The sequence below is a fragment of the Lagopus leucura genome, unplaced genomic scaffold (assembly GCF_019238085.1).
Source record: "Lagopus leucura isolate 7727_CA_CO unplaced genomic scaffold, USGS_WTPT01 Super-Scaffold_100017, whole genome shotgun sequence".
NCBI lineage: Eukaryota > Metazoa > Chordata > Aves > Galliformes > Phasianidae > Lagopus > Lagopus leucura.
Window position 1 is genome coordinate 7203018 of NW_024962271.1, and position 27008 is coordinate 7230025.

At 40.3% G+C, this 27008-nt stretch overlaps 1 protein-coding gene across 1 annotated transcript in view; it reads left to right on the forward strand.

The window, feature by feature from the left end:
* Window positions 1-348: 348 nt before the first annotated feature.
* The window catches only part of PEPD (peptidase D), a 118002-nt gene continuing 91342 nt past the window's right edge, over window positions 349-27008 (forward strand). The window contains exons 1-6 of the mRNA XM_042876983.1: window positions 349-408; window positions 4228-4411; window positions 5660-5787; window positions 17037-17100; window positions 19371-19418; window positions 21058-21119. Of these exons, the coding sequence (XP_042732917.1) occupies window positions 392-408; window positions 4228-4411; window positions 5660-5787; window positions 17037-17100; window positions 19371-19418; window positions 21058-21119 (503 nt within the window). The 5' untranslated portion in view covers window positions 349-391. The remainder of the gene's footprint in view (window positions 409-4227; window positions 4412-5659; window positions 5788-17036; window positions 17101-19370; window positions 19419-21057; window positions 21120-27008) is intronic.

The following is a 27008-nucleotide window of genomic DNA, read 5'->3' on the forward strand; positions in this document are numbered from 1 at the left end:
AACTGATGAACTGCGTACTCAGGTTGTGCGTCAGCAGGAGCGGAGTTCGGAGCACTGAACTGAGTTGGCTGACTCCGTTTAGGAGCGGCTGTAAATCCCTTGGTTTTAAACACGCCCCTCGTGCCGATGGTCTGGGCGCCCCGCGGCCACGTCGGGCACTGAGGGAAGCCCGGCGGGGGCACGAGCGGCGCCCCGGGACCGGAGAGCGCGTGCCGCCTGCTTTTAAAAAAGATCTTGTCCTGTTTGTTTTTGTAGTTTCCGCCGCTTCGCATCGCCTCGTGCCGCTCAGCTCCCGCCCTCTCGCCCTTCGGAGGAGCCGCCCCGCCCCGCGCCTCCTCGGCGGCCCGCCCGGCCCCGCCGTCACGTGACAGCCGAAGTCCGGCGAGGCAACATGGCCGCGGCGGCGGGGTAAGCGTCGCTGCTCAGCTGCGGGCGCCGCCCGGCTCCGTGAGGGGCGGCACGGGGCAGCCGCGCCGTGCCCGGGCCGGAGGGGCCCGCGGGATTCGGGGTTCTTCGCCGGGCGGCTCGGGCGGGGCCGGCTCCCGCGCCGAGCTGTGGGAGGCCGGGCCCCGCGCGCTGAAGGCGAGCCGCTCCCTGGCGCAACCGCGGCGGGAATGCTGTGCAGGGCTGCGCGGAGCGGGCGGGCGCTTGGCTGAGGCGGGCGGCGGAGCTGCCGCGGGAAGGCGGCGCTGCGGGTTGCCCAGCGAGGGGCTGCTCTTCGTGCAGGTGAACTCGGCTGGCTTGTCAGCGTTTTGGGACCGTTCCATTAGAGACATCCCAGAATGGGGGGGGGGGGGACTTCTCGTGGGCTCCAGAGGTCCCCGGGGACTGAACTCTTAATTTCGCTGCCCGTTTGTTGTGGGAGTGGCATAAAAACTGGCTGGAGCTCAGGCTGCTGTTCATGGTTGTGTCTTTTGCTCGAGGCAAACAAATAAGGCCCAGTTAAATAAATGTCAACTGCTGGAAAAGTAGTGGTTTCTTAGCTGCACTGAGAACTGGATCCTGTCTTTGTGATCTCAGCAGAAAAAATGTGGCAGGCCCTGGGTTTTCTTTTGAACAGGTAGAGAGGATGGAATTCCTGGTTATCAGAATGTTGTGGTTGTCACATCAAAGCAGAACCAAACGTCGAATGGATCATACAGTAACGAAACAGAACTCTGAAAATAATGGTAGTAAAACCCTTCTGGAATAAGCTAAAGCCAACAGTTCCAAGCAAAAAAAGAAGTGTCCGTTAAAGAAGCAGATGTACTTTAATGTTTTCAGCTGCCTATTACTTCCAGTATAATAAAATAAAGGAGGTCTTAGATGGTCTTTTGACTAAGTGATCATAAAATGGTGTGTGGCAGGCAGCACGGCAGCTGCTGTGTGAGGCTTTTACTGGACTGAGGAATGGTTCTGGGGCAGGCTGGTAAAAAATGAGGGAGCTGAGCTTCAGGTGCAAGGAGCCCTGACTGTTGTGTAGTTACAGAAGCTTGCACAGGTTCAAAGATGTGTGTTCCCCAAAGCAGTGCTTACATTAAATACACTGCATTCCTAATTGTCCAGCATGTGGCTCTGCATCACAGCTGGGAGATGAGTTTGTGGCAGTAGGCCCCAGGGCGCCTGTGTCAGTAGAAGAATTGGCCCTTGGGGGAGCAGCCAGGAATCGTGTTAGTTATAGTGGTGTTTGTGTCTTGTGTGATGCAAGTGAGTGACTGGTCAGAGATCACAAACCAGAACAGAATGCTTGTATCCTCGTAGGGAAGGAACTTTTACATTGTATAGTTAGGTGGCAAATTTGCAGTTTTATGTTGATGTAATTGTATCTGTATTTAATACATGTGTGAGGCAGTTATATATTGGTACACCCAGCTTACTGTGCGTAGTCAGTCCAGCATTAACTGATGTATGAACGGAGAACCCAGGGAGCTGAGTGTGATTTGCAAGGAAGCCCGGCCCAGCCCTACCACTTCCTGCAGATGTGGCCGTAGGGTCTGGCACATGAAGCTGTTCTCAATCTTAACATAGAGACCAAGACTATGCCTGTGGAAAAAACGTGCAAATCTTAACCAACTGAATAGAATCAGTAATCAGAAAAATGATTAAGATTGTGGCATCAAATTCAAGCAGGGAGAGTAGCATCTGTTATATGTAGGAGGAAGAGGAGTTTTACAATGGAATTAACTAAAAATTGCAGATAAGTCATTTTAAATTATGATGCCTTTCAACTTGAGTGTTAAGATACAATAAAAGGCACTCCTGAAGTGGTTCATGGAGATTGCCAGTGAGAAGTCTTGCCTGAGTTATTTCTCCTTCGGTCTCCTTTTGCTTGTCAAAAGTTTTAAGTGCAGTAAAAGAATTACCAGTAAAGGGTGTGCTAAAACCTCTATGTTTTTGGTTTTATTTTCTTATTAGCATACCAAGATTTGAGAGTGACCTGTGGCATAAGGGTATCTGATTGTTCTCTCTTTCCTTTTATATGTGCAATAATGTGAGCATGAAGATAGTCAAGGGATGATCTTACTTGGTTTTCAGCTTCTTCAGTAATGCCAAGTTGCTGAGCCACTGCTTTGCACCTGACAAGTCTTGCTCTTAACTTATTGAAGGTTTGGTATCTGATTTAAAACTTTCAGTAGCGTTTGCTAGAGTTGTTTGAACTTGCTATGTTTTGCTAGAGGCTGGGATACTCCAACACAAAAGCTTATGCTATGCTTCCACACTATGATAGTGTTATGCAACAGGTACTCTGTAGCCCTTGGAGTTATTGCTGCTGTACTGCTGGGTTATCAAGGGTGTGTGGGAAGTAATACAGATAAATGCTTCGGTTTTGTGCACCATCAGCTGCAGTCCTGGGCAGATCATATGAAAACTGGATTAGTAGGAGCAATCTTTCACGTTCTAAAATGACTTGCACTGTTAAGTCAAGTAGTTATAAACAAGCAAAATAAAATATTTTATTAGCTCTTTTATGCTGTGTGCGCAGTGCAAAATTACAGGGTTTACTTTTCTGATGCTGATAATGCCTTTCAGGAGGTTATTTTATGCAGCTATAAATGAAAGGTTACTTTCCAGATTGCCTGTAAAAACTATGTCATAATTAAGGTGTGGAGCTCTGCTTCTCCAGGGTTAAGCCCATTGGTGGTTTGTTCCTGTCATTTTAGCACAGTAACAGTTTAATTGTAGCTTTCTGTCATCTCAGCTGGAAGTACGTCTGATTTAGAAAGGAAAAAAAGACTCATCAGCCATTCAGGAAAATAGCTTCAATAAACTGAAAGAAGCTGAGGCAGAGGGGCACTTCCATCCTAGGTCTTATTGGTAAACTAGCATTTCTCTGTCTTGTGGAAGCTTTAAAGTATAACTTTGGTGTGTTAAAAACTAAGGGAAATAAGAGGAGGAGTACCCTTAGATTCTTTGTTCCTTATCCAGAAACTTCACGCCAAGTCCTCAGTGTTTCTGTAGTTACACTCCAGAAAATGTGAGCACGGACCTACAGCAAATGGGACTGAATCAGAAATATCTTTCTGTAGTATTTTAAGCATTAGAATTTATTAATAACCTTCTTATTTTAACATAAAAGCTCATTACCTCTCTTCCCCAAAGGTAGCTTCTGTTGAGTACGATCCTGTAGAAATGTCTTCAGCTCTTTGCAGTGCTTGTGCTGCCCGAGTGCAGCGGGAGGTGGCTGCTGTGCACTGGCTGTGCGTCAGCTCAGCCTCTTGCTGAAGCTGCTTCTGTGTGTCCAAGAGTGATGTACATACAGCAGAAACTCACAGACAGTATCCGAGCATGGAGAACTCACTCTGTGCCTGCTGTCTCCCATCTTTTCTCTGCAATCTGCTTTTGCTACTGCAGCACTTCCCAGGAGGCCACAGTGAAGTTTTGCAGGGCAATGTGGCCTTTCACTTCTGCTTTCAGTAACGCAGGACTTGCTTTTTTTCCTTCTCTTTTACCCTTACTCAGCTGGACTGCAGTGTCATTGCTTTAGCGTCTGCTTTTTGTGTTACTGTGTAATGTGCTGCTCTGTGGCCGTAGCTCCAAGGTACCAGTGTGAGCAATGTCTGCTTGCAGCTAGGAGCACTGGTGTATACAGCATCTCTTTCCTTTGAGCACCTAGAATCTTGTTTGTTTAGTGGAGAAGAGGAAGTTGAATTAAAGCAACAAGTGCAGTGTGTCCAAATTGTGCTGACTACTCTGCCTTCCATTAACTTTTAATTAAAATATATATATATATATATATGTCTTTTCTAGACCTTCTTTTTGGCTGGGGAATGAGACCTTGAAGGTGCCTGTAGCACTCTTTGCATTGAATAGAAGACGACTGTGTGATCGCCTGCGACAGAATAAGGATGTCCAGAAGAATTCAGTTGTTCTGCTTCAGGGTGGAGAGGAAACCCAGAGATACTGCACTGATACTGGTATTGTGTTTCGCCAGGTGAGAGCTGAATCAGAGCTTCAAATCAAGAAACTGCCTCTTGAACTGCATGAATTTTTAAACTATGCTTCGTTGTTCTTCCCTATCTCAGATGTTTGCATTGCTTTGGCTCACTGAAACAGGCTTCTTTGTAACATTGCCCCTTCATCTTAGGAACTCTCTCAAGGCTTTGCTATATGGGCTCCTTACGTGACATGGAGGGGCTTAAGCCTGTTCCAGACCCTACTGTCTAATGTTTAGCATGATATTAAAGGCAGTAACTGAATATATCTTTCTTTTTTTGTCTTGTCTGTCGCAAAACAACAACAACAAAGAGCTGCCTTCTTTCTGTAATGAAATGTGTTGCAGTGGTCTAAACTGAATTAATTCATAGAATAGTGTATTCAGCACATGTTCACTATTTTGCAGGTAGTTTTTTCCATGTACCAGGGTATATCTCAGAATTTACATGTCTTCTCTAATTTGGCTCTTTTCTGAATACCAATGTGTTCTCCTGTTGCAGAGAGGACTTAATGTGTTAATGTCGTGCTGAGCACAATCTTTGGAAAAGTTGCCCTTCCAGTGCTTTGGTGATACATACCACTGGAAAGCTTTCTGCTTTGCATGGCTGCAGCAGTACTGATTCGTTTTGTTTTACTAATTTTAGCAGTTCTATGTTTTAAAGAAACAAAACCACCAAGCTGTAACATAGACAGCATCTTAATGCTCTATTAGTCTGCTTTTAGAGGAGTTGCAGTGCAGTTGAGTGTATGCCTGTCCTCATCCAGACTCATCTCTGTATTGTTTGGCATCTTGTTGTTTGATTGTTTTTAAAATAACCCTTGGCTCAGGGCTGTTCCTATAGAAGCTCCATTCCCTTGGAGAGATCGGGTCTTCGCTTCAGGACTCCATCATTACAGCCCAATGAGTCCGCACTCTGATCTTACCTGGTGACATGATTATTTCTTCCCAATACTTAATTCTTTAGTTTTAGACTGGAAGACTGTGTTTTATCGTGCCAAGTTAACTGTTGTGTATTTCTTATGGTAGCTTATTAATCTCTGACTGTTTCCAGAGAAAGATTTATTAAAACTTAAAACTAATTGGTCTGAAAAGATTTAAACCTAAACCACTTCCTTCTGCTCCAAAAGTAAAATAGATCTCCCTAAAAATGTGGACGTACAGGTGGGTATGCACTGTGGTGTATTTTTTTGTTTGTAGAAGCAAGTACTTTGTTTTTTTTAAAGAATGTATTTTGTCTTAATCTAGGAATCTTACTTTCACTGGACTTTTGGAGTAACTGAAGCAGGCTGCTTTGGAACAGTAGATGTTGATACTGGAAGATCCATGCTTTTTGTTCCTCTACTCCCTGAAAGTTATGCAGTTTGGATGGGAAAGTAAGGCATACCTTTTAACTGTGTTAAGATGCATCTGTGTGTTTAATGCAACTGTCTGCAGAGCTCAATCAGATGGTGTGAACTGCAATGACATGTCTATGTGATACAAAATGTGATCTTTTGATATTGATCACATGATGTCAAATAATCCACCACTGTTCGGGAGAGAGTATATATGGAATTGCAACCCGCAAATCTCGTGGTATCGATGGAAGGAAACTGAACCATAAAGAAGTGTGTAAGTTTTCTCTTAAGACAGAAGAAATTAATTAATGAAGTAGGCTATTTGAGATGCTTTAGCAATATGCAGCCTTGTTAGTTATCAAGGCTTTTTGAATGGGAGGAGATAATTTAGGCTCTTTGGCATTTTGACTCTGAATTTTTCTTTTTTTGATGAACAAACTGACTGGGGAATGTGACTTTTTAACGTCTGTTTTTCTACCTACATAGTAAATGTGCTCAGTGCTGTAGTAGTGAGAGAATTAATTTACGCATGTGTTCATTTCCTTTCTCAATCTTAATTGTATTCATATTAACAAACTGGAATTTTTTGTGTGTGTGTCTGCATGGACTCAGACTATTGGATTACTTCTAATTTAATATTTTGAGCTCAGATTACTTTTAATTGAAGCTGTCAGTTACATTTTAATGCTAATTTTGGGAAGAGGAAAACAATTGCAACCAGTGCCATATGCTGAACTGTGTTAGACCATATGGTAGGGCATGGCTGCTGTCTTCTCAGAGAGTTTCTATGAATATCACTGCCTTAGACCTGCCTTGGAACTTACATTGTTTATGATCATTTTGAAATGCTACTCCCTGAAATACTTCAGCTAAAAGCTGCACCTGTATGGGAGGGTGAGTTCTGTGTAACTCCCACCTGTGCTCTAAACTCCATTCCCTAGTGGAGGTTGTTCCCATTTACAGACAAGGCTTTTTCCTCCTCGTAGGTTCTTTGCTGTTAGTTTCATACCCAGCTGTTTCATACCCATGTGCTCTTGAAATTCAATCATGTTATTTTGTATTTCTAAGTAACTTGTGTTGTTTGTATATGGTAGCCTTTTTGATTTGTTGTGTGGCGCTCGTTATTGATTCATTTATGGAATTATTGGTTTGGGTAAAAATGGTTTATTGTCACTGTGTCATTTCTTCTGGATTATAATGATCATTTTCCAGCATCTTTCTAAAGATGCCTGTTCTAAATTCCCCTCTTTGCCTTTCCTGCATCCCTCTGTTTGGATTTCATTTTTCTTTGGTCAGCTGTGACTGTGAAATTTTCCTGCTTGTCAGAAGGATGTATGGATAACTCCTCTGTGGGGCAGTAGCAGTTCTGCTTTAGAAGTTAGTTGGCAGGGAGCGCTGCACACAGCTTGGGGTTGTGTTCCTTCCCAGAAGAATCAGTTTTAAGTCAAAAGTAGCAGTGGAGGAATAATGTTTGCCTTCCATGCTCTGTTTATCTTCTGCCATTTCCTTACAAGTGCTTTCTCCGTGCATGTGGAAGGTACTGTGTGCCTGTTGAAGAAGCTTTCATTTTTTACATCAATGAAGCATGGATCTGTGCAATGCCCTGTAAAATATTGGCAAGGCTGCTATTTTAGTGGGGCCTGCAGCTTTCTTCTAATGCAGAGTGGGGTTGATTTGTCCGATGTCTGCATTGCATTCTGTTTCAGACTGTTGTGGCAATCTGCTACTTGAGTTTAAGCAGAAATACATGGATTCTCTTCATGTGAGCACAGAAAGTGCTGTATTATTGGTACTGTAATACTGAGTGTATTGTGTGGTGTACCCTTGTGTTTTCACTTCTGAAGGATGTACCTTTGGGCTGTGTCGCTAAGGTACTGTGACAGTCAGAAAGGTGAACCTTTCTACCACTGAATATTGAAGAAGTGGAGCTTCTTTCAAATTGCAGTGTTAGTTTGGCCAAAACCAATGGAGTGCCAGTGAGAACATTTGGTTGGATGTGAGGTGACTTGTAAACTATAAGTGAAACCGTGAACAATGGAATTATTTTAGCCTCACCAGTTGCTCTAGTTTTTACCAGCGAAGGCAGCTTTGTATGCTGATGTGGTGTCTGAGAACTCTCACCAGCACAGTTGGCGAGTGCAGAGGAGGCAATGGCACTGCTGGGCTGTACTCTGCCAGGGGTCCTGGTGCAGTGCTGAGGGTAACCAGCACTTGGGAGGTGTTGTTCCTCTCTGGGATCTCTTTAGAGCATCTGCAGTCAGATCTGCAAATAGCTGTACAGGTACCTTTAGAAGACCTTCATGCTAAAATTACCTCTGCAGTTTTAAAAGGAAGGAGAGATTTAACTCAACAGTTTGACAGCACATATTCTCAAAAATAAAAACCAAGCCCAAGCAAATAGATGTGTCTTAAAGTTGCAATTGCAGAATCATTGTGAGGATATGTGTTTGACTGATGGTTTACTTTCACGTTTGGAAGAAATAACAAAAGTCAGCTGTTCTTAAATGCTGAGCATGGGCAGTTCTCCTAGTGGCAGACGAGCCCAGTTCTAGTTGCAGAGATTTTCCAGCTAACAACTAAGAGAGGCATTTTGCACACATACTGATTTTTTACTTCTGCACACAATCCTGCCTATTGTTTACAGGGCAGAATCCCTACCAAAGCAGGCTTTGGCAGGGATGGCTCACAGGATAAGGCTTTGCTGTTCTGAAATATTTTTCTAAATTTCAGAGGAAGAGTTGAAGAAATTAAAGTGGTAAAACGAGGCCATAAAGGCTTCAGAAGCGTAACTGTATTGTGGATGCCCCTTTCTGCGCAGTCTTACCTAGCTAGGTTTGTGGTACAAAGCTGTTAGCAGTTGTTTTGATTCCTCGGAAGCACTAAGTTGGTATTACTGCATGTCTTGCACAGAGACTTCAATTTCACTAATTAATGCTGCACCTGCCATTTACCACCTTAATTATAAATGACAGAACTAGTCAGTGTGCTGATTAAAGATATTTTATAAAGTAAAACATACTGTACAGCAGCTGCTTTATGTGGAGTGGATGCCAAAATAACTTAATTGCCTTGCCATGTAAAGAATATTTTTAACAGAAAACAAAAATATTTAACACCTTCATGCTCAAACTTTAGAAATACGTATTACATAGGACAGGGCAATCTTTGTATGCAGTTTCTTGTGTTTTCTTTGAAGCCCTGCTGGCTAATTGATAAGTATAACAGCATCAATCTAATGTTGCATCGGTTGTAAGTATAGTTTTCCATACAGTTGATTGGAAACTACCTTTATATGAGAAATTGAACCTTGGCACTTTGGGGTTGCAATGAAGCACAATGAAAAGCTTTAGCAATGTTAGTATTTCCCCAGTGGCTTCATGAAGACGTTTCTCAAACTTTGTCATCATTTAGGAAGTAGATTATAATCCAAATCAACCCCTTGCTTTTGGTGATTAGACTTGACTGAGTTCAGCAAAGCTGTAAGTTGTGCTGCTTGTTGGAAAAAGTGCTTAAGTGTGCATTTAATTTTTCCCGAGTGCTTTTGTAAAAATGGTTTTCAGCTTGCCTGAGCTTTACATTCTTTTCACCTGAAGACTGTATGTTGTCATGAAATATTGAAGCTTAGATTTTAAGAAGCTTTCTCCATCTTCTTCTGCATGAGGATGTCTGAAATTTTGTGGTGTCTGTATTTTGAGTAACTGTGAGTATGGAATTGTGCAGCATGCCGTGGTTATCCAGCTGTGTCACGGTGGCTGGGGCTGATGCATTAATTAGCCCTAGCTTTCACTACAAGAAGCTCAATCTATGCCAGGTGAAACTCTGGAAAAGTAGAGGGCTGTATGTGGGAGCTGTAGGGACAAACTAACCCACTGTAATGGTGCCTCTTGGTGCAGGTTTTGCAGGAATGAGGGGCATTTGCTGGATGTTTTAATGCTGCTCTGTACACCGACCCCTTTCTCAGTAGCATGCTCTGAAGCTGTGTACTATGTAGTATACTCTCAGAAGGGTCTTGCGTTTTATTCTCTGAACAGCCCTGGCATGTCATCCCCTGTTTTTTTTTTTTCTTGCCGTTTTTTCTCTACATTAAAATATATTTGATGTTTTCATTTTCCATGTCTTAAGTGTGATCATTCCCCACCTTGTATCCCTTTTCATTACTCGTTAAATTTTTATTTTGCAATTTAAAAAACAAAATCCCTCTAGGTCATCTTATTCCCTCTTCATACCAACTAGCAATTGCAATTTACCTGCAGGGTTTGTTGCCACCTGCAAATGCCATCTGTGGATCTCATGAACGCATTCAGTCCTGCTTCTGAGTCCTGTCACAACTGATTTCAGCCTTTGCGGTGTCTCACTGATGAAGACTTGCAGGCTGTTGCTGTTTATTGCTGTAACTTCTGAGAACTTCAGTCTGGATTCATACGACACTTTTCAGTGCTGTAGTTGGAGGGTTTCCTGGCTCATCTTTTTATTTATTTTGATTTAGACATTTCAAATTTTTAATATAAACAGTCTTTGGCTCTGAGGTCACATTATAGTGTTCCAGCCAAAGCCAATCTGAGTTGATTTTGGAGTGCAAGAGCCTTTAGAGTGACTTTTATCAAATGCGTTGCTGTAATTCAGGTAGTACATCTGGTGCTTTACCTTTCGGTCCTCGCAGAACTCTGTTCAGTAAAGCTGCCTGCTTTTGATTGACAAGCCTAACTTGTGTAATTTCCCATGCTGCTTTTTTTCCATGGTTCCATTTCTCTCCATAGTATAGTGATTTCCATTTCTTGCCTCCTGTTAATTTATTATGGTATTTCTCTGTGGATAAAAAATTACTTCTGTAGAGTAATTAGTGTTTGGATTGTGCTTGCCACTTCACTGATGATTGTTTTTCTCTAAATAGTGCTGCTCCAGTGCTCTGACTTCTCAAATTATCAGTTTAGCCATTGTCTCAGTGTTCAGTTCTCTACAAGCCTTGTTAGTCCTGGATGAATGTGTCCTGTTTTTAGCACTTTTACTGCAGTAATTATTTTTGTAAAGCTTTGCTATGTAGATGTCTGTGTTTATTTGCATATCTTGCTGACAGTGCTTTAGAAAAGTAACAGTAATTTAAATCAGTCCATTGATGTGCAGTCTTGATCAGGGTGCACCTTTGACTGGGTGCGCAAGATAGTGATGTAGTATTTGTTAAAGTGCTTCTTTGTTTTCTTTTTCATTTAGGTATACTGAGAAATAGAACAAGCTCTGAGTAAATCTGCTTAAAAAACACTGTGCTGGAGATTTTTAGATGTGGCTTTAAACCTCAGCATGAGGGAGTAAAGTCTTGCCTATGCACTTTTCATGCCAGTGATAAGAGGGAAAATGTCAGTAACCCTCAGCATGCATCTCTTATTTTATATTTCATTAATGCATTAGCAGGAGTATCAAGTCCAGTGGTATAAAGTCATGATAACACTTTGAGATATCAGAGAATTCAAGTTCTCTTTTGATGAGCCATCTATTTTTTCCCCAAGGATTTGGACACTGCTGGCAGCGAGGTAAACTGCAGGAAAAGAAATGCCCTTGGGGAATGTGCAGCCGTGCTCCAACAAGGCTCTGCAGTTCCACTGCATCTTCTGCTGTGCAGCAGCTCGGTTTGAGCGTGGAGCTCTTGGCTTCTTCTTGGCCAGGATTTGAGGAAGCAAAAAAACCTCAGTTAAAATATCTACAGTGCTGCTTCTATTCCTGCACTTTTAAAATTGTGTTCTCAGCTGTTGCTGTTAATGGTTCTCTGTCTGGTTTGTATGTGCTACCAGCCTTGATGTGTCTGTCTCTGCAAGCCCGCTCTGTCTTTGAGGCAGAACTTTGGAAGAGCCTCATCTATGTTGAGCTTTGTCAGGAGAAAGGTACAGAGAGTGAAAAAACCAACCAACCAAACCAACTATTTTGTAAAATAAGATGGGGGGAAGTGTAATGAACATTGATGTATCATAAGAGCTAAATGTGAGTGAAAAGAGTTCTATTTGCTCTGTTTTATTTGCTGTGTACCCCTTTTCCTGTGCAGCGTGCTGGAGCTCTGAGTGTCAGAATCCTTGGCCTTGGCACTGCTGCTGGGGGCATCAGAAACTTCTTTGTTAATTTCTTTTAAATTCCACTTTTTTTTTAAAATCCATCTTGCTCTGTACGGTATACAGAGGGAGCAAGGACAAGAAGGCTGCATATATGTAGATACTTCTGTATTTCAAAGCATAAAACTGAAATGTAGGTAAATGTGGGACGGGACTAACGTTCCGGTTGTCAGAGCGCGTGCTGAAGGCTGCCTGCAATGCCAGCAGCCCGTCACTGCTGCTCTCATTCGTACCTCACTTTCATGTCTTTTAATCTTCTCGTTTGCAGTAGAGGAATTCCTTTGGCATGTAGAGGTGATTGCATTTTTTTGGACAAAGTCAGGGACATCTGCTTGTATCTTGCAGAGCCTCCTGTGTTCTTTCTAGCAGTTCTTGACACCCTCTTGTTTGGTTAATGTTTTGCCATCTGTTAATGTGATGATATTGTAATGAGGAGGGAATCTGTTGAAATTCTGACAGCATGAAAACACTGCTTTTGTGTTCCTTTTCCTCCTTCACCTTTACTTTGTTTACTTTGCTGATGCATTTCTATTTGTCTTAACCTTTTTATGGAGTTTTCTTGAAACTTTCACTTTGTTTTACTTCCTTTCTAGTAAGGACTGAGAAATTGTCTTTAGTCTGACTTGTATTGCTTTGTGTCAGTGTTTACTGACTTCCCCTTTGAGATGCTAAGAGATCCTCACAAAATGGTTACTGACATTAGCATCTTTCTTTTGCATTGGAGCCAACTTTAGTGTATATCTGTTGCTTTCATTTGTGATGTGATGGTGCAGTAAGATGCTGTTATTTCAGAATAGCTTCAGAACAAAGACAATGCCAGTTGTGAGAAGTAAGGAACTCTGTAAAACCATTCAAATCTTCATATTGAATGTTCATCGTAACTTGTGTAGATGTGAAGCACATAGAAAGGTGGAAGCAATTTTTGTAATTGGTAAATAAGCATGTAACTTCTAACGCTGATGGTTCTGCTGGTGTAGACAAACTGAAGAAGAGAACAAAAAATAAATTTGTGTCAGCCCGTCGTGGTTGCTGTACCCACAAAGGAATTCAGACATAGCCGGATTCTCTATTGGTTTATGCACCATAAGTTTGGTTACAGCCTTAATACAAGGAAGAAAACAAAAAACCACCCGCATTACTCAGGCTCTATGCACTAAATGTGGTAGAATACAGTTACTATTTTCAGAAAAACAAACATGGATGGTTACAAGTAAAAATTCCTTTGCATCCCAATTTCAAATTTTCTATTCTTTGTAAAATATATGTCTCTGTAGAAAACATTCTGAAGTTGTCCCCAGCTAGAATTTCTCACCTTTTTGCAATGAGTACTATTTGTCGTGGGGAAAAAAGTGTCCTTAATCTCTTGTCCTACTCTCTGAAAAGAGATAATCAGTCTTGAATTAGAATTTCAACTGAAATGATAAGTTAAATTGAGTCACTTCAGAAAAATCTGAATTTCCTTTTGGAGCTGATCTGTAGAAGAGCACTGAAAATATGTCCTAAAGCATGCAAAAAATCTGAATAAAAGCAATCAGTAAGAAAAAGCTGTTGTCTATTAAATGTCGTCTGGAAGAATATTTAGGTGTGAAAGAGAAGAAATGTGAATGTATAAGTTACAAATCTCTTAGTGGTTGCTTTTTGTGCCGTTCTTTTGGGATCACTTATCAGCCGTTAGAAATTCTACTCACAGTTTTTGTTTGGTATTTGTGATGTGGATCATCTCATTTGTACCTCTCTTCTGAAGGCAGTTCAGAAAACTAAAACTCTTTTATTGTGTTGGTATTGTGCTCCCGAGTCATTGGAATCCTAGCAGTGGCATCAAATGTGTAGAGTCTTAGCATTTGCTGCCATGAATTACTGTGCAGTGTAATGAACAACAGACGTAAAACAGTTTTAGACAACATGACCGAGTTGTTGTTGGCTGGAAAGACAGTTTGGTTAACAAAACGTTACTAAAAACTTGAGGTTTGAATTTTGTCCAAAAGTATAAAAGGTTAAAAATATATGTTCTGTTTTTATTTATAGATAAGCTGTCAGAGCTGTTTATCTTACTGGTGGATAAACAGAGGAGTCAGTATTTCTTTCCAAAGGATTGTGTTGAAAGGGAGCCAGTCATAACACTGCGGTCTGTCACGCTGGCAGCTCAGCCTGCACTGACGTGATTTGCTGGTGACTGTTTGAGCGTCTTGGTGTTTAAATCATGGAATCACAGGATGGCCTGGGTTGAAAAGGACCACAACGATCATCTCATTTAAAACCCCCTGCCATGTGCAGGGTTGCCAGCCACCAGACCAGGCTGCCCAGAGCCACATCCAGCCTGGCCTTGAATGCCTCCAGGGATGGGGCATCCACAGCCTCCTTTGGGCAACCTGTTCCAGTGTGCCACCACCCTCTGTGTGAAACACTTCCTCCTGATATCTAACTAAACCATGTTCCATACTGCTGTGAATGTAGCTGAACCAAATGGCAAAGTTTAGAATAAACTTGAAATCTCTGAAGTGATTCCTCCTTTCTGACTGTCCCAGGCTATGAGAAGCCAAATTTTTGGGTGGCTCCTTGTGTGGCAGGTACGTGGGCATGGTGTGCTTTGAGAAGTTTGGAATTCCGTATTTGTATGTGACATGAAATGGTGATTTCTGCTGTTCTGGAGGCCAGCTATTGAGATTTGTAATGAACATGAGTATTTGGAGGCTGGAGTTATGAAAGTACAGTAAACATAAATGTTTTTACACACTTTTGTCCCCCAGAATTCTGCAAAAAATAGGGTAGTACTTCAGTTCACGTCACGTTACAAAAGTTAATTTTTTTTTTGAATAGGCAATGAAATATGTGATGCAGTAATATTTGGGATTGTGTCTTCCACTTGGGTAATTCTTTCTAATTAATTTATGACTTCTGTAGAGTTTTTGCTTGTAGTCTCTGCAGTGATTAATCAGAATTTTGAAAGTGGCAGCCCATAGCAGTGTTACAAAAGACAAAACCAAATGGAAAAATTGTAACAAATTAACTTATCCTACCTGCCTGAAAGTCATTTGTAGAGGCAAGTGCTACTAATCTTTGTAAAGCATCAAATGTACTTGCAATTATCAAAATTGAATATACTCTCCAATTTTTCACGAGGCCAGTGGTCATTCTGCAGAAGGTATCATCCCTTGTAACAGTGGTGGTCAGTGATGAACTCGAACCTATTGTGCATTTAAATTGTGTGGAAAAATGGATACTGGACCTTGTCTCTGCTAAGAAGCTGCACCAGTTCATTTTTACGGTGATGTGATGGTGGTGCATAAGGGATTCTCCGAGATTCTTACCCAGCTGGGAACCAACTTGTGTTGCTCATCATTACAGTCACCCTGGTAGAAATTGCCTTTGAGCTGAGCGTGCCTGTGTGCAACGTGAGCTCTGTGTGTGAAGCAAGGAGTGGAGAAGGTTTTAGAAACAAAACTGCAGGAAGAGATAGAAGGAGTCCCAGTGTTGGGACAGAAAGCAGCAGCACATGAGATGAAATAGAATGCAGAAAGGGCTCAGTGAAGATCATCTTTGCTCCCCTTTCTCCACAGGCAAAACAAGCCTTCTTCCCCGCTTTTCCGTGTGACAGTGCAGACTTTTTTTTTTCACTTAAACACAAGCTTCCATGTGTATTTGTTTCATTCTGCCTGTCTAATTCTGCAAAAGATGGCTCTCAGCAAGCTTCCCAGTGACCCATGGGGAGATGAGCCTTCATTGCTGCAGCATGGTGGCTCCCATGGGGTGAATGGAGGATGGCAGTCTGTGGGAAGTGTATGTGAATTTGTTTTACCATCTAGTCAGAGGTGCTAAATGGGTGAAGAGAGAAACGAGGCAAAGCCTTAAGTGCTTCCGAGAAGAGCTGAAAAATCTCTGTGGTTCCTACTAAAAGTTTGCTGTCTTCTGCTTTGAGGCAGCAGGAAGACCAGCAAGGGGGTACATATTTGAGAGACTTGGCTGTGTATCAGTAGGTGCAGTGGAGGCATCCAGTAACTGACCTGGTGGATAAACAGGCTCAGAGCAGCGTGGGAAGTTGTTGTTTGTCTCAAAGTACTGAAAAATTTCTCAGCCTTGAAAGGATGATGAGCTACTTGTGTTCCTTGAAATAATGATGGTGCTCGTAAGAAGAGTCTTTGGAGGGATCACAGCTGGAATGGGATCAATAATGCTTTAATACTAAACATAAGCAAAGAAAGAAAATAGTAGCAGTTTACTATAGAGCACATAATTAGAGGAGGCAACAAACTAAGGAAAGGAGTTTTAAAACATTTGGTGAAAAAGGCAGAAGCGTTATTATTGGCATCATGGAAGTGAGACCTATTCTTACACAATCAGCATTAAATGAAGTGAGTAAAATCTAACACATCTGTGGGCATACTTTTTACTAATACTTGATTGACAAGAAACAGTTCTCAGATTCAGACTTCACAGGTAATTGCAAATAGCACTTCAGAAGTATGTCTCTATAGAACACACAGTGCCATAAATTGGCTGTAAATTAGGTGGTTTTACAGTTGGGATCCTTCTGATACCAGATAAATGGGTTGAAACTGAAAGAGAACAAAAATAGGAAGTGCTAAATCTGTTCATGATGTTTCTGGGATATTAAAGTCACACATGCCTGGAGCTCTGGGGTGCTGGGGAGGAAAGGCTGCAGAGCACTTCCTGGTGGTCCTCAGGCTGCCTCGTGCTCGTGTTGATGGGCTTGCAGCAGGGAAGAAGCTCCTGCTCCACCAGAGCAGAAGGTGAATATTTTGTTCATTCTTCAAATATAACACAAGGTGAGCTGGCTTGTTGCTGTTTTCCAGCATCCTTCCACCATCTGGTGGGTTGGAAGACTGCAAACAAATGGCATGGTAAAACACTTCTAACAAAACTGTCTTCTGTGGAGCAAATAGGTGGATGTAGGGGAGGAAAAAAAGCCCACAGTGTTTACTTCAGGAGGAGATGGTTGGAATATGAGTATCAAGCATGGACAGAGTTAAAGCACAGTGATTTTGTAACTGTGGTAACTTTATCTGCAATCTACTCTTTTGAGAAATTGAATCAAGGATAAGAACATTAAAATATTCCTTATATGTGATCTAATGTTCTGATAGTAGAGGGCTTTTTTTTTTTTTTTTTCATCTGTGGCCTTGAATATTAAATGTAACAAAATTAAATGTTTCTTTCTCTTGTTTCCCAAAGGATTCACCCCCCTGAACACTTCAAGGAAAAGTATGCTGTGGATGAAGTCCACTATGTGAATGAGGTGAGTTGTCTGCATCTATGAATACAGAGTTAATATGTGGCAGTGATTTTGCTGCACTGCTTACTGCATATCTCCTGACTTGTGAGGCTGTGGTGGTTTTTTTTTGTTTTTTTTTTTGTATTTTTTGTTTTTAAATTACTGGGAAGTGTCCTTCATTCTTACGAAGCATTCACACATTTTAAAAGAAAGGGAGAAGGGGCTGCCAATTTGGGCTGAACTCCATGGTCTTAATCCAAAGACTGTCTCACAGACATGTTGTGGACTTCATGCAAACTGTCAGTTTGTATCTTTATCTAACAGAAACATTTGCTAAGTACACTTTTTTCAATACCTTGAAGGTTTGAAGGAGATTGCTGTTATTAAGATCGTGTGTCCTAACTCTGACTGAGAGCCTCCAAAGAGCTATGAGGAATGGCTGCCAGCTTTGCTCTTAATTTATGTTGAATTATTCTAATATTTGAATAAACAGCTATATTTTTAATTTTAAATGCAAGTGAGGCTCTCTTAATCAGATTTCTCACTTTATTTTTGAGCAGATTTTTATATACTTAAGTACCTGGCCAGGCATCTTTTGTTTTTTTTCTGGTAGGCAGGCTCAGCAGGATGAGGGCAGGATGAGGGCGGTTTTCCTGCCAGCTCTGTGGTTGATTTTTCATGGCGTGTGGCTTCAAAAAGAAGAATCTGATATTTCTGTCCCTGCAGAACACTGACTAACTCACAAGATACAAAACTCTGCTCTAATCAGCTGTGGGGATGCTTCCTTTCATTTTCATAATGATTCTGGTTATGAAGTGAAGTTTGAGGTTGAGGAAGCTGTGCAGAAGTTGCTTTGTGTTGCGAATTGTAATTGCGTGTAGAGTAGACACCCCTCTGCTATACAGTGAAAATGGCCAGTGGAAAATGCATGTCTTCCTTGAAAAGAAATAAACCCACATCTGCAACATTAATTTTGGGTCACTTCAGTTGTTTTCCATCAACAAATGCTTAGACAGCTTGTTGATGAGAAAGAATTCATTATGTGAACAGGTAAGTTAGTAGCTTATAGGCCTTTTTTCACCTGGGCTATGTGGATTGAAGTTAGAAGCAGCTGAAGCCTGCTTAACTGTTTAGCTACCTAAGGTTCTGTCTTGCTTTTGCCTGATTTGCAAAGGAAATGGTTTTCCACCGTCAGAACACTAGGGACATTTTTAGAGGATGATTTTATGTCAACAAGTAACCCATCTGTGTAAGTATGTAATACTCACATTCCATTTTGAAAAGAAATAAAATGTTATTTTTATATCTCAATGCAATATGCTTTATTTTATTACTACAATTAGTATGCTGTTCAGCCATTCTAAAGTTAGTGGAACTGTGCTGTATGGAATTATGTCATCTGTTCATTGTATGAAGAGATGTGTAATTCATTGCCCACCTTTCTACAGTAGCTTTGGAAGTGCAGCTCTTCACGATCCCAAGGATTTTAATCCAGAGGATTAGAGCAGGAATCAATTTTTATTTTTCTTTTTTTTAACCTTACAGTTATATTTCTTTTTTTTATTTCTATCTAAATGTAGTTACAACCAAAAGACAAAGTGTTTAAAAATACTGATATTTTTATGAACAAAGAACCAACAGCCATTAAGATTAAAGAATTTTAATTTATACTGAGTGTTTATTGGTTTTAAAAATGATAGAACAGCAAACACTGAAGATATCTGCACATCTGTTCAATAGCACTGCTGTACAATATTTCAGATCTTCTTGTGCATTTAAATTTTCTTTCTCCAGAGAAGAGGCCAAGTTAGTTACCTCGTGAGTACTGCACATTCCTCATTAGTTCTCTGACATTTAAGGAGATTAAACTGCTAAAAAAAAGTTCTCTAGCCTTGGAAACAAACCCAAAACTTCAATAAGTACTTTGAAGAGACCAGTTTTTTGTGTTGCTAATGGTGTGGCACGGAATACTGAAGGAGGAAGAATGTTAATTGAATGCAATTGAGTTATTTTCTGATTGGAATAACTTTTTTGATAGAGCAACCTTAATATACAGTTGTTGTTTATGTATTTGAAGGGCACCAGGAGCATAAGTAACGTCTGTTCTCAAAATATTTTGTCATCTACTGGCTCTTATTGCAAGTGTTGTGTATAGGTACAATATATGAGAAGTATCAGAACAGTTTTGTATTTCCTAATCGTTTAGTCTTACACAGAGAATTTTGATGAAATAGTTAGCAGTGATTGTGAAGAAGGAAAATAAAAAATGACAGCAGTCTCAAACTTGCTTTTAGATATCCAGTGTCTTGGCTTCGAAGAAACCTTCTGTGCTGCTTACTTTGGTGAGTAGCAGTATTCTGAAGATTGATTATCATTACCTTCAACAAAGGGGATCACATTAAGTATTTCTTTACTCTGACATTCCCCCTATATCTTTCCTTCCTCATCCTTGTGAAATTTGAGGCTGTCCGTCCATTTTAAACTATTCTGGCTCCACCATACCTTTGTTTTTTTTTGACTTGTCTTTCCAGCCTATAGTCTGGAAAGCTTTGCCTGTGTTCTGGTGAAATTTGACAATCTTGCCCAGAGTTGGCCTTGCTATCTTTTAGCCTTTGTAGAATGAACTCTTGTTTTTCTGCTGTTGCTCTGGCTGTGTTGGGCTTTTCTGTGGGAATTCTGTAAAAGGGGATTCTTCATGGGATGGTTTGGTAAAAACAAATTCTGCAAGGAGGATGTGACTGAATGCCTGCCAACTGGAGGTTGCTCTGGAAGTAAGATCAGCTTGCAGGCTTTACCTCCACTTGTTGATTCTTCCCTGTCACCTCGTTCCCAGCTTCTTTTTGTGACGAATATTTTGTAGACCTCTCTCATTGTTAACAGTATCTGCTTTGTTGTCTCCAATCTGTGTAAGAAATTATTTGAAGACATTGAGCTTTCCCTTACAGCAAATGCAGTGGCAGCTCCTGGATTTCTTGTTTTCCCATGGTAGTTGCCGGATGAGTCTTAAAAAATATTCTTCCTTACACAGTCACATAGTGTCAGATCTCATCTTTTTATCCATTTTGGTCCTAAGTATAATCTTCAGTCTTTCTTTCACTGTTAATATAAATATTAAAAAGATGAAACAATCAATAGCTTTCTTTTATAATGTTTCAGAGGAATGACTGAAAAAGGGCTTGTTTGTGCATCTTGGACTCTTTATGTGCATTTCCGCACGTCAAGTTGCTAATTAGTTGTCTCTCTGTGAGTAGTCCATTGTAACAGGGAATTTTAACAAATTTTTTGCCTGGGAGAATGGAGCTGTGATGCTTTCACATTCCTCCCACTGCTACGATGAAATTTACAGAGAAGGAAAGAGCACTTCTCGGAATGTTGGCTGAAGGGAGGCTGGGTCCTCTCCTCCTGTGGTTTCATTCTAAATACAGAACTGTAATGCTGCTCCACAGGGTTTCCCATATGCATGTCAGAAATGTTCATCTGCTGTATAGCAGCCAAAATCCTCATGCTTATGCTACTTGCTTGAATGGAAAACTATGGGGGGACAGCAGCATGCTGATTTAAATAGTAAGCATTGCCAAGGCATTGCAGAATCATTTCTTTTAAAATTAAACTACTTTAGAAGAAACCTTGGTTCGTTGTTATTCTCTTGCCCTTTGTTATTATATAGGTCTCTCAGCTCCTTTCAAAACTAAAGGGAACTGGAAATCCAGGCCTACCATTTTCCTAAGCAGCAGATCCTAGCCTGAGTTATATGTTGGTCTCCTTTGAAATGAATATATTTCTTATATTGGTCTGCATTTAAACAAATAGGCTATCTTTTTCTTTTTTTTTTTTTTTTTTCCTTGTTTGTAATAGTGATTCAGGTAACCATATATGTTTTCCCAGAGATTTACTGCTGTTAGGCTTCCTGCATGATTTAACTTGTAAATACTTGTATTTGACTGACAATCATGGTCATTTTAATTTTTTTTTCCCTTCCAGCGTGGTGTTAACACTGATAGTGGGAGTATCTCCAAAGAAGCTTCATTTGAGGGAATTAGCCAGTAAGTAAATTTTTTTTTTTTTAGGTTATGTTGAATTCATCTTATGTTTCACATTAAATGATATTTTTCATAGTGGCAGGATGTTGAATGGCAAACTGAACTTTTGACATGCTTCTAATGATCTGAAATATAGTTGGGTGGAGGGGGGGAGAGATTGGAGAACTCTTTTGCAACTGAGATGATCCAGTGTTTTCCTTCCTTGATGATTGGCCTAAGTTACTACAACCACACAGACTGCGACTTTTATTCCCACTTTTAGAGATGGAATACTCGATTTTCAGATTTCAGAAAATGGGATCTTAATGAGCAGCCTCTTTCTTTTAGTGCTTTCCTTCAGGTAGATATTAGGAATTCTGGTATGCACATTTTTCTGGAAAGTTGTAATAAGTGCAACATAAAAGATCACCTTTCTGCCTTGACGTGTTCTTGGAGTGTCCCTTGATATTTTTATGAAGCTTGGTTGCTGGTCCATCTACCGAAAGTATTTTGAAAAGGCTGTTAATAAAAATGCATCACAGGCTGCTCTGAGAAGCAGGATGGTAGCCTGAATTTTGAAGGAAATGCAACTGGTGTTTTGTTTTAATGTCCTAAAATGAAATCATTTTCCATTATATCTCAAGCATATGGTAGGAAAGAAACAAACTTCTCATTGAAAAACCTGCTAAAAGGAGTACATGTGCTGAGATGTTGAGTAAGTGGCCTTTCTTGTAGTCCTTGACTCACAGTCACCCTGCTGTATTTTTCTCTGTCCACAGCACATTAATTTTGCACAGAGAATTGCAGAACACGGAATGTATTACAATTCTGAGCAGTCATTTGTGTAGTCAGATAGCATGTGTTCTCAAATAGTGCTTTCTCTGTCGTGTGAACTGAAATCTGATCTCACAATTACTTTGTTTTTCCCTCCACAACCTAAATGGAAACTTTATGATTGTGAAGATTATTGAAGACCATGCTAGCAGACATTTAAGTATCTTTTGCTGCCCAATCAGTAAAATCTGAACTATTTCAAAACAGAATCAAGTCATTTTGAATTAATGTTTGGTGCCCTTTCTTTTCTGTTGCTTTGATCAAGTAGATACTCATTTATCTTATGCTCTCTATGTGCGAATGAACTCCAGAATAGACGTGGAGAGATGCCTTCAGTTTTATTTGAGAAATCTCCATGTGCAATATAAACACTTGATAGCCTTAGAAGTAACTATTTAAGGAATGATGATTAAAGGTCTGCATTCCTTTTTCCTTCTGAATTCTACTGAAACACTGGAGCTTTATTATTAACATGTTGTATTACTATCAGCATTAACACAGAAAGTCATTCAGTTTGATACGTTGTTGATTGACTTGTGATATTGATACAGGTGTATGTCCCACAGCACTTGAAGGGATTCATGATATTTTCTCAGTAGTTTGTGGTGAACACACTTGGTTTGCTCTGACTGGAGTGCAGCTACACTTTTCAGGGAGCCTTCTAGCAGTTCAGCAGAGAATTCCTTAGAGAGCGAGGATATGCTCGCCCTCTCCACCCTGGGCATTGGATTTTTCCTTTTGCTGTTTTTGACAGATCTGCTTAATGTCTTTGTCTCTCCTACCGTACCCCAGTGTCAAAGAGCACTTGTTGATTTTGTTGTTGAACGTGCTAGAGATGCACTCCTTCTCAACTCTTTTGACATGCTTCGTGCCCTCGAACCACTTGTCTCTCCAGCCTTCTCATCTCCCCAGCTCGTAATTCTGGGGGCCGTCAGCTCTGTGGTTACAATGGGCCGTGGGCCTACAGCAGGCAGTGCAGGGAGGGAGTCTGGCTGGCGGGGGCAGGGAGGAGGGGTGAACTGCTATGTGAAGTCTGATCTCCTTAGAGCTTTGTAATTGTATATAAATCAACCAGTTTTTGTTTGGTTTTGACACAGACTCTAACTTCAGCATTTATTTCTTCCCCTCTCTTGTATCGAGTTTATTCAAACTTGTGTTTTTCTAATACATTGATTTCTTCCAGGTTGAGCTTGTACCAACCTATGTTTTTCTAAGCCATGCTACTTTGTGTTTGGCAGTGACTACACCTTGCCCTCTTCTTTGCTTGGCCAGACTCGGGTTCAGCCATTAAGTTATTTCATTCTTTTGCTGGTTTCCATTTTCTGGTTACCTCCTCGAGATGTATCTGCTTGCTACAGTCTGTTTCTCCTACTCCCATTTGTTTTATTTCTCCTGGACTGAGTGTGTTCCACTGTAGATGCTTTACCCCACCTCCCCCCTTTTTTTTTTCCCCAGTATGGATAATAATGAAAATAAATGCATCATTTCCTGAACAAGCTCAATCTTGCTCTGTTTGGAGGCTGTTCTGCTCCTCTCAGAAGCCACCTTTTCCTTGCCCTAATCATGTTGCTACCTTGCCTTACTTTTTGAACCTTTTGAACTTCTTATGGAACATAATTATCCAAACTATTTTGTTATTTTTCCACTATACTGAATAGTCATTTGAGGCAAAATGGCTGCTGTGGGTTATTTGCATGCTTACTCAGAACATCATCCAAGTTGTTTTTGTTCTGCTGTAAATGATCAATCTGGTTTGTATGCAGATAATAGAACCCATCATAACAAATCATGGTACAGTTGTTTCCGTAGATTACATATAGCTCTCTTTTGGATGGCAAAGTGTGTCATACATTTGAGTTCTTAAAAAAAAAAAAAAAGTATTTTTTTTAAAGTAAAAAGTGGGCATGTTGCTTGCTTCAGATTCAACTGAATGCAGGGCCAAGACCAGTTTGTTTTTGTGTATTGAGGTCAGCCATTATAAGAGATTCTCTATATTAAAGAAAATTTTAACATGTATAAATGTTTTAAATTTGTCATCATATACATATTTTGTGAACTGACAAAAAAGTCTCATTATAGAGGAGCTGTGGATTTCTAGCCTTTTTTTAAACTAATGAAATTTCCTCACATGTTCAAGGACAACTGAGTGTGAAATCAATTTGAACATGCCATTCACTGTAATATTTCTTAGTTCTGTGTTGATTAAATGGGAGCATTAACACATTAGATTGCAACAATAGCAAAATGTCATTTGTTTTCTTCCTTGAGATCACGTATCTCATCAAGTATTGTCAATTTGCAGATTGCAGTGGAACACAGAATTGGATTGCTCTGCATGATCCTCTTAGCATTAGGGCAGTCCATGGTTTTTAAGAGTAAGTTGATTATTGTCTAGCAGGATCTAAACTTGCTTAAAAGATAAGGTAGGGTTATTTAATTAGAAATTCCTGCACAAGTGACATGAATTAATCAGTATTTGTGTGCTCTGTTTAGTGGTGACTAGCTCTTCTTAAGTGTACCGTTTAACCAGTGACTTTTAGAACATGGCTTGTTTAGCTGCCTTGTTCCTAATTAAAACAAATATAATTTAAGTCACTAGCTTTAGATGTCCAACAATCATAACTCTGGTCTTGGGGCCACTCACACAGGACCCACAAGCTAAGCAGAATTGAGACAGTTCAATTCTTAATCATTGGCTTCTTTGAAAAAGCTATGTAGAGTAGATCAGAATCTCTTCCAAATATGAATTGATGCTGTGTTCCAGAGCCCCGAGATCTTGTTTCATTCTTAATGGTATATCAGAGTCTGCTCTTCAGATGAGAGAGAGAACTGCAGTTCTGCTCATGATATTCTGCCTCCTCTCCATGACCCCAGCACTGCTTTGTTTTACTCTTACAGCCTTTCATTGTGTTTAATTAGTTTTCTAAACTGACAGCGGTGAGCTGCTGTGTGGTAAGTGGTCACAGCCAGTGTGTAGAACTGGAGTTTCTGGCAACACAAAGGCAGTTCAGGAGGAACTGTTGGGGTTGGAAAAGCACAAGCTGGGGACTGTGAAAGAGGTAATAGTGCATCTTTGAAAACTTGTCAGCGCACAGTTGTTCCCCAACCTGTTTTATTTATTTTTAACAGATGGACGCAGTCTGCTTATTGTGAGCTTCGTAGTTTTACCATTTGACTTATGATGCACTTTTGGCTTTGTCTGTGCTTGTGATTAAAGAGATATGTGAATTATCAGATTGTCAGTCTTCATCTGTATCAGCACCTCCCTGCCCTTAATTTTCTTTTATTACTTTGTGGTGACTACAGTTTATATATTGTATTCACAGAGCTAGTGTTGGAGCGTTCTGCATTGCTGCAGTTTCTCCTTACACTTGGATTCATTGATCTATTTTTTGTTCTGACATACCATGACTATTATTGAAAGTCCTTTGTCTGTTGTTGCAGTTGCAGCTTAATTCTTCTCTGTCTAGTCTTTCTGTGGTACTGCTTGCTTGTTTCCAGCCAAGTAGTAGTGGGGAGCTCAGGATTTTGTGGCTTTTCTAGTATTTTTTCTAAATTGATGTGTACTGCATCATTCAAAGGTTTTCCTCTGTGTAAACTTGTGTTTAACTGGCTCTTCCATTCCAGAATTATTTCTACATTGAACTAGCTAGTAGTAGCTGTTGGATGGGAATGACTAAATATGAAATGTAGCTTTTTTTGGTATTACAAGACTTTCTTGTTTCCAGGTGACAAACTTTATTGTGCAGCGATGCAGTATTCTGGGACTTTTGGCTTTTGTGTTGTGTTGGTTTTCCAGTGGCTTCTAACTGATGCATGTAATATTGAATACTGTACAGCCTGTCCTTGTTGAATGTTCTGATAAATTGTTGTTTTCTATCTTGGAGTAGGAACACAAAGCTTTTAACCTTCACCTCGTTAGGATTTTATATGTTTATGAGCACGTGTCCTTGAAAAAGACATGTTTTTTCTCTTGCTATCTAAGGATGCAGGAAGACACTGGAACAATTAGAAGTGGCTTTTAAATATTTTTTTTAAATTGAATTTATCCTTTAGTTAGTCCCCTCTGAGATATTGCAAATCACCATTAACCTGAAGTAGATTTATTTTTTTCCTCCCAAAATTGTGAGAAAATTAATTATTGCCTTCCAACATTCTTCTGAAGGTCTGATGGGAGCCTTGGAGCATTTTAATTCTCTTATACTCCCTAACTGAAGAACCAATGGTCTTGAGCCAGACAAAAGCGTCTTTGATGCAGAATACTCCTTAGGCATTTAAATTGTAAGCAAAAAAACCCTTGAACAACGCTTGAAAATCCATTTGTGCTCCACTTAATTACTCAAGTTCTTATTCTATTGGCCACTGTAATGTTATTGTTTAGAGAACCTCAAAACAGTTCCAAGGAGATGTGAATTGTTAATGCAGAAAATAAATGGAAAGAAGTTTTTGAGGCTGAGGTGGAAGCTTTGCCTTGTCTGTAGATAACAGATGAGAAGTTATCTCTTTTTCAGTCTTCCTCTAAGTGATGTTGTTTATCATATGCACACAGAAACTGGAATGTGTTAAATAAATAAGAGTTCAAATTGTAAAAACATTTTGGTTGGGAGGAATCTCTGGAGATTGATCTGGTCCAACCCACACTCATAGCAGTGAATTGATAATTTAAGATTTTACGTTTGTTAGAAGCAAGTTTTGTAAGTGTGTCCTGAATGTGCTCTTACTCTGCTCTCTGCGTGTTCTTAGAATGTGCCTGGTTTAATTACATGTGTTTTAACACGAACTCCTTGCCTCCCAGTGAAGATGAACGTGTGCTTTCTCTGTTCTGTGGTGTACTCTGATCCACACTAACTTCAAATCTTACATTTGGGAGACCTCATTCTGACCTTCCAATATTTAAAGGGAGGTTATGAATAGGAGAGAAATTAACTTTTAACATGTACATACTGATAGGACAAGGGGGATGATTTTAAGTTAACGGAGGGAAGATTAAGATTAGGTCAATTTTTCACTGAGACGGTGAGGTGGAACAGATGGCCCAGGGATGTGGTGGGTGCCCCATCCCTGGAGATGTTTAAGGCC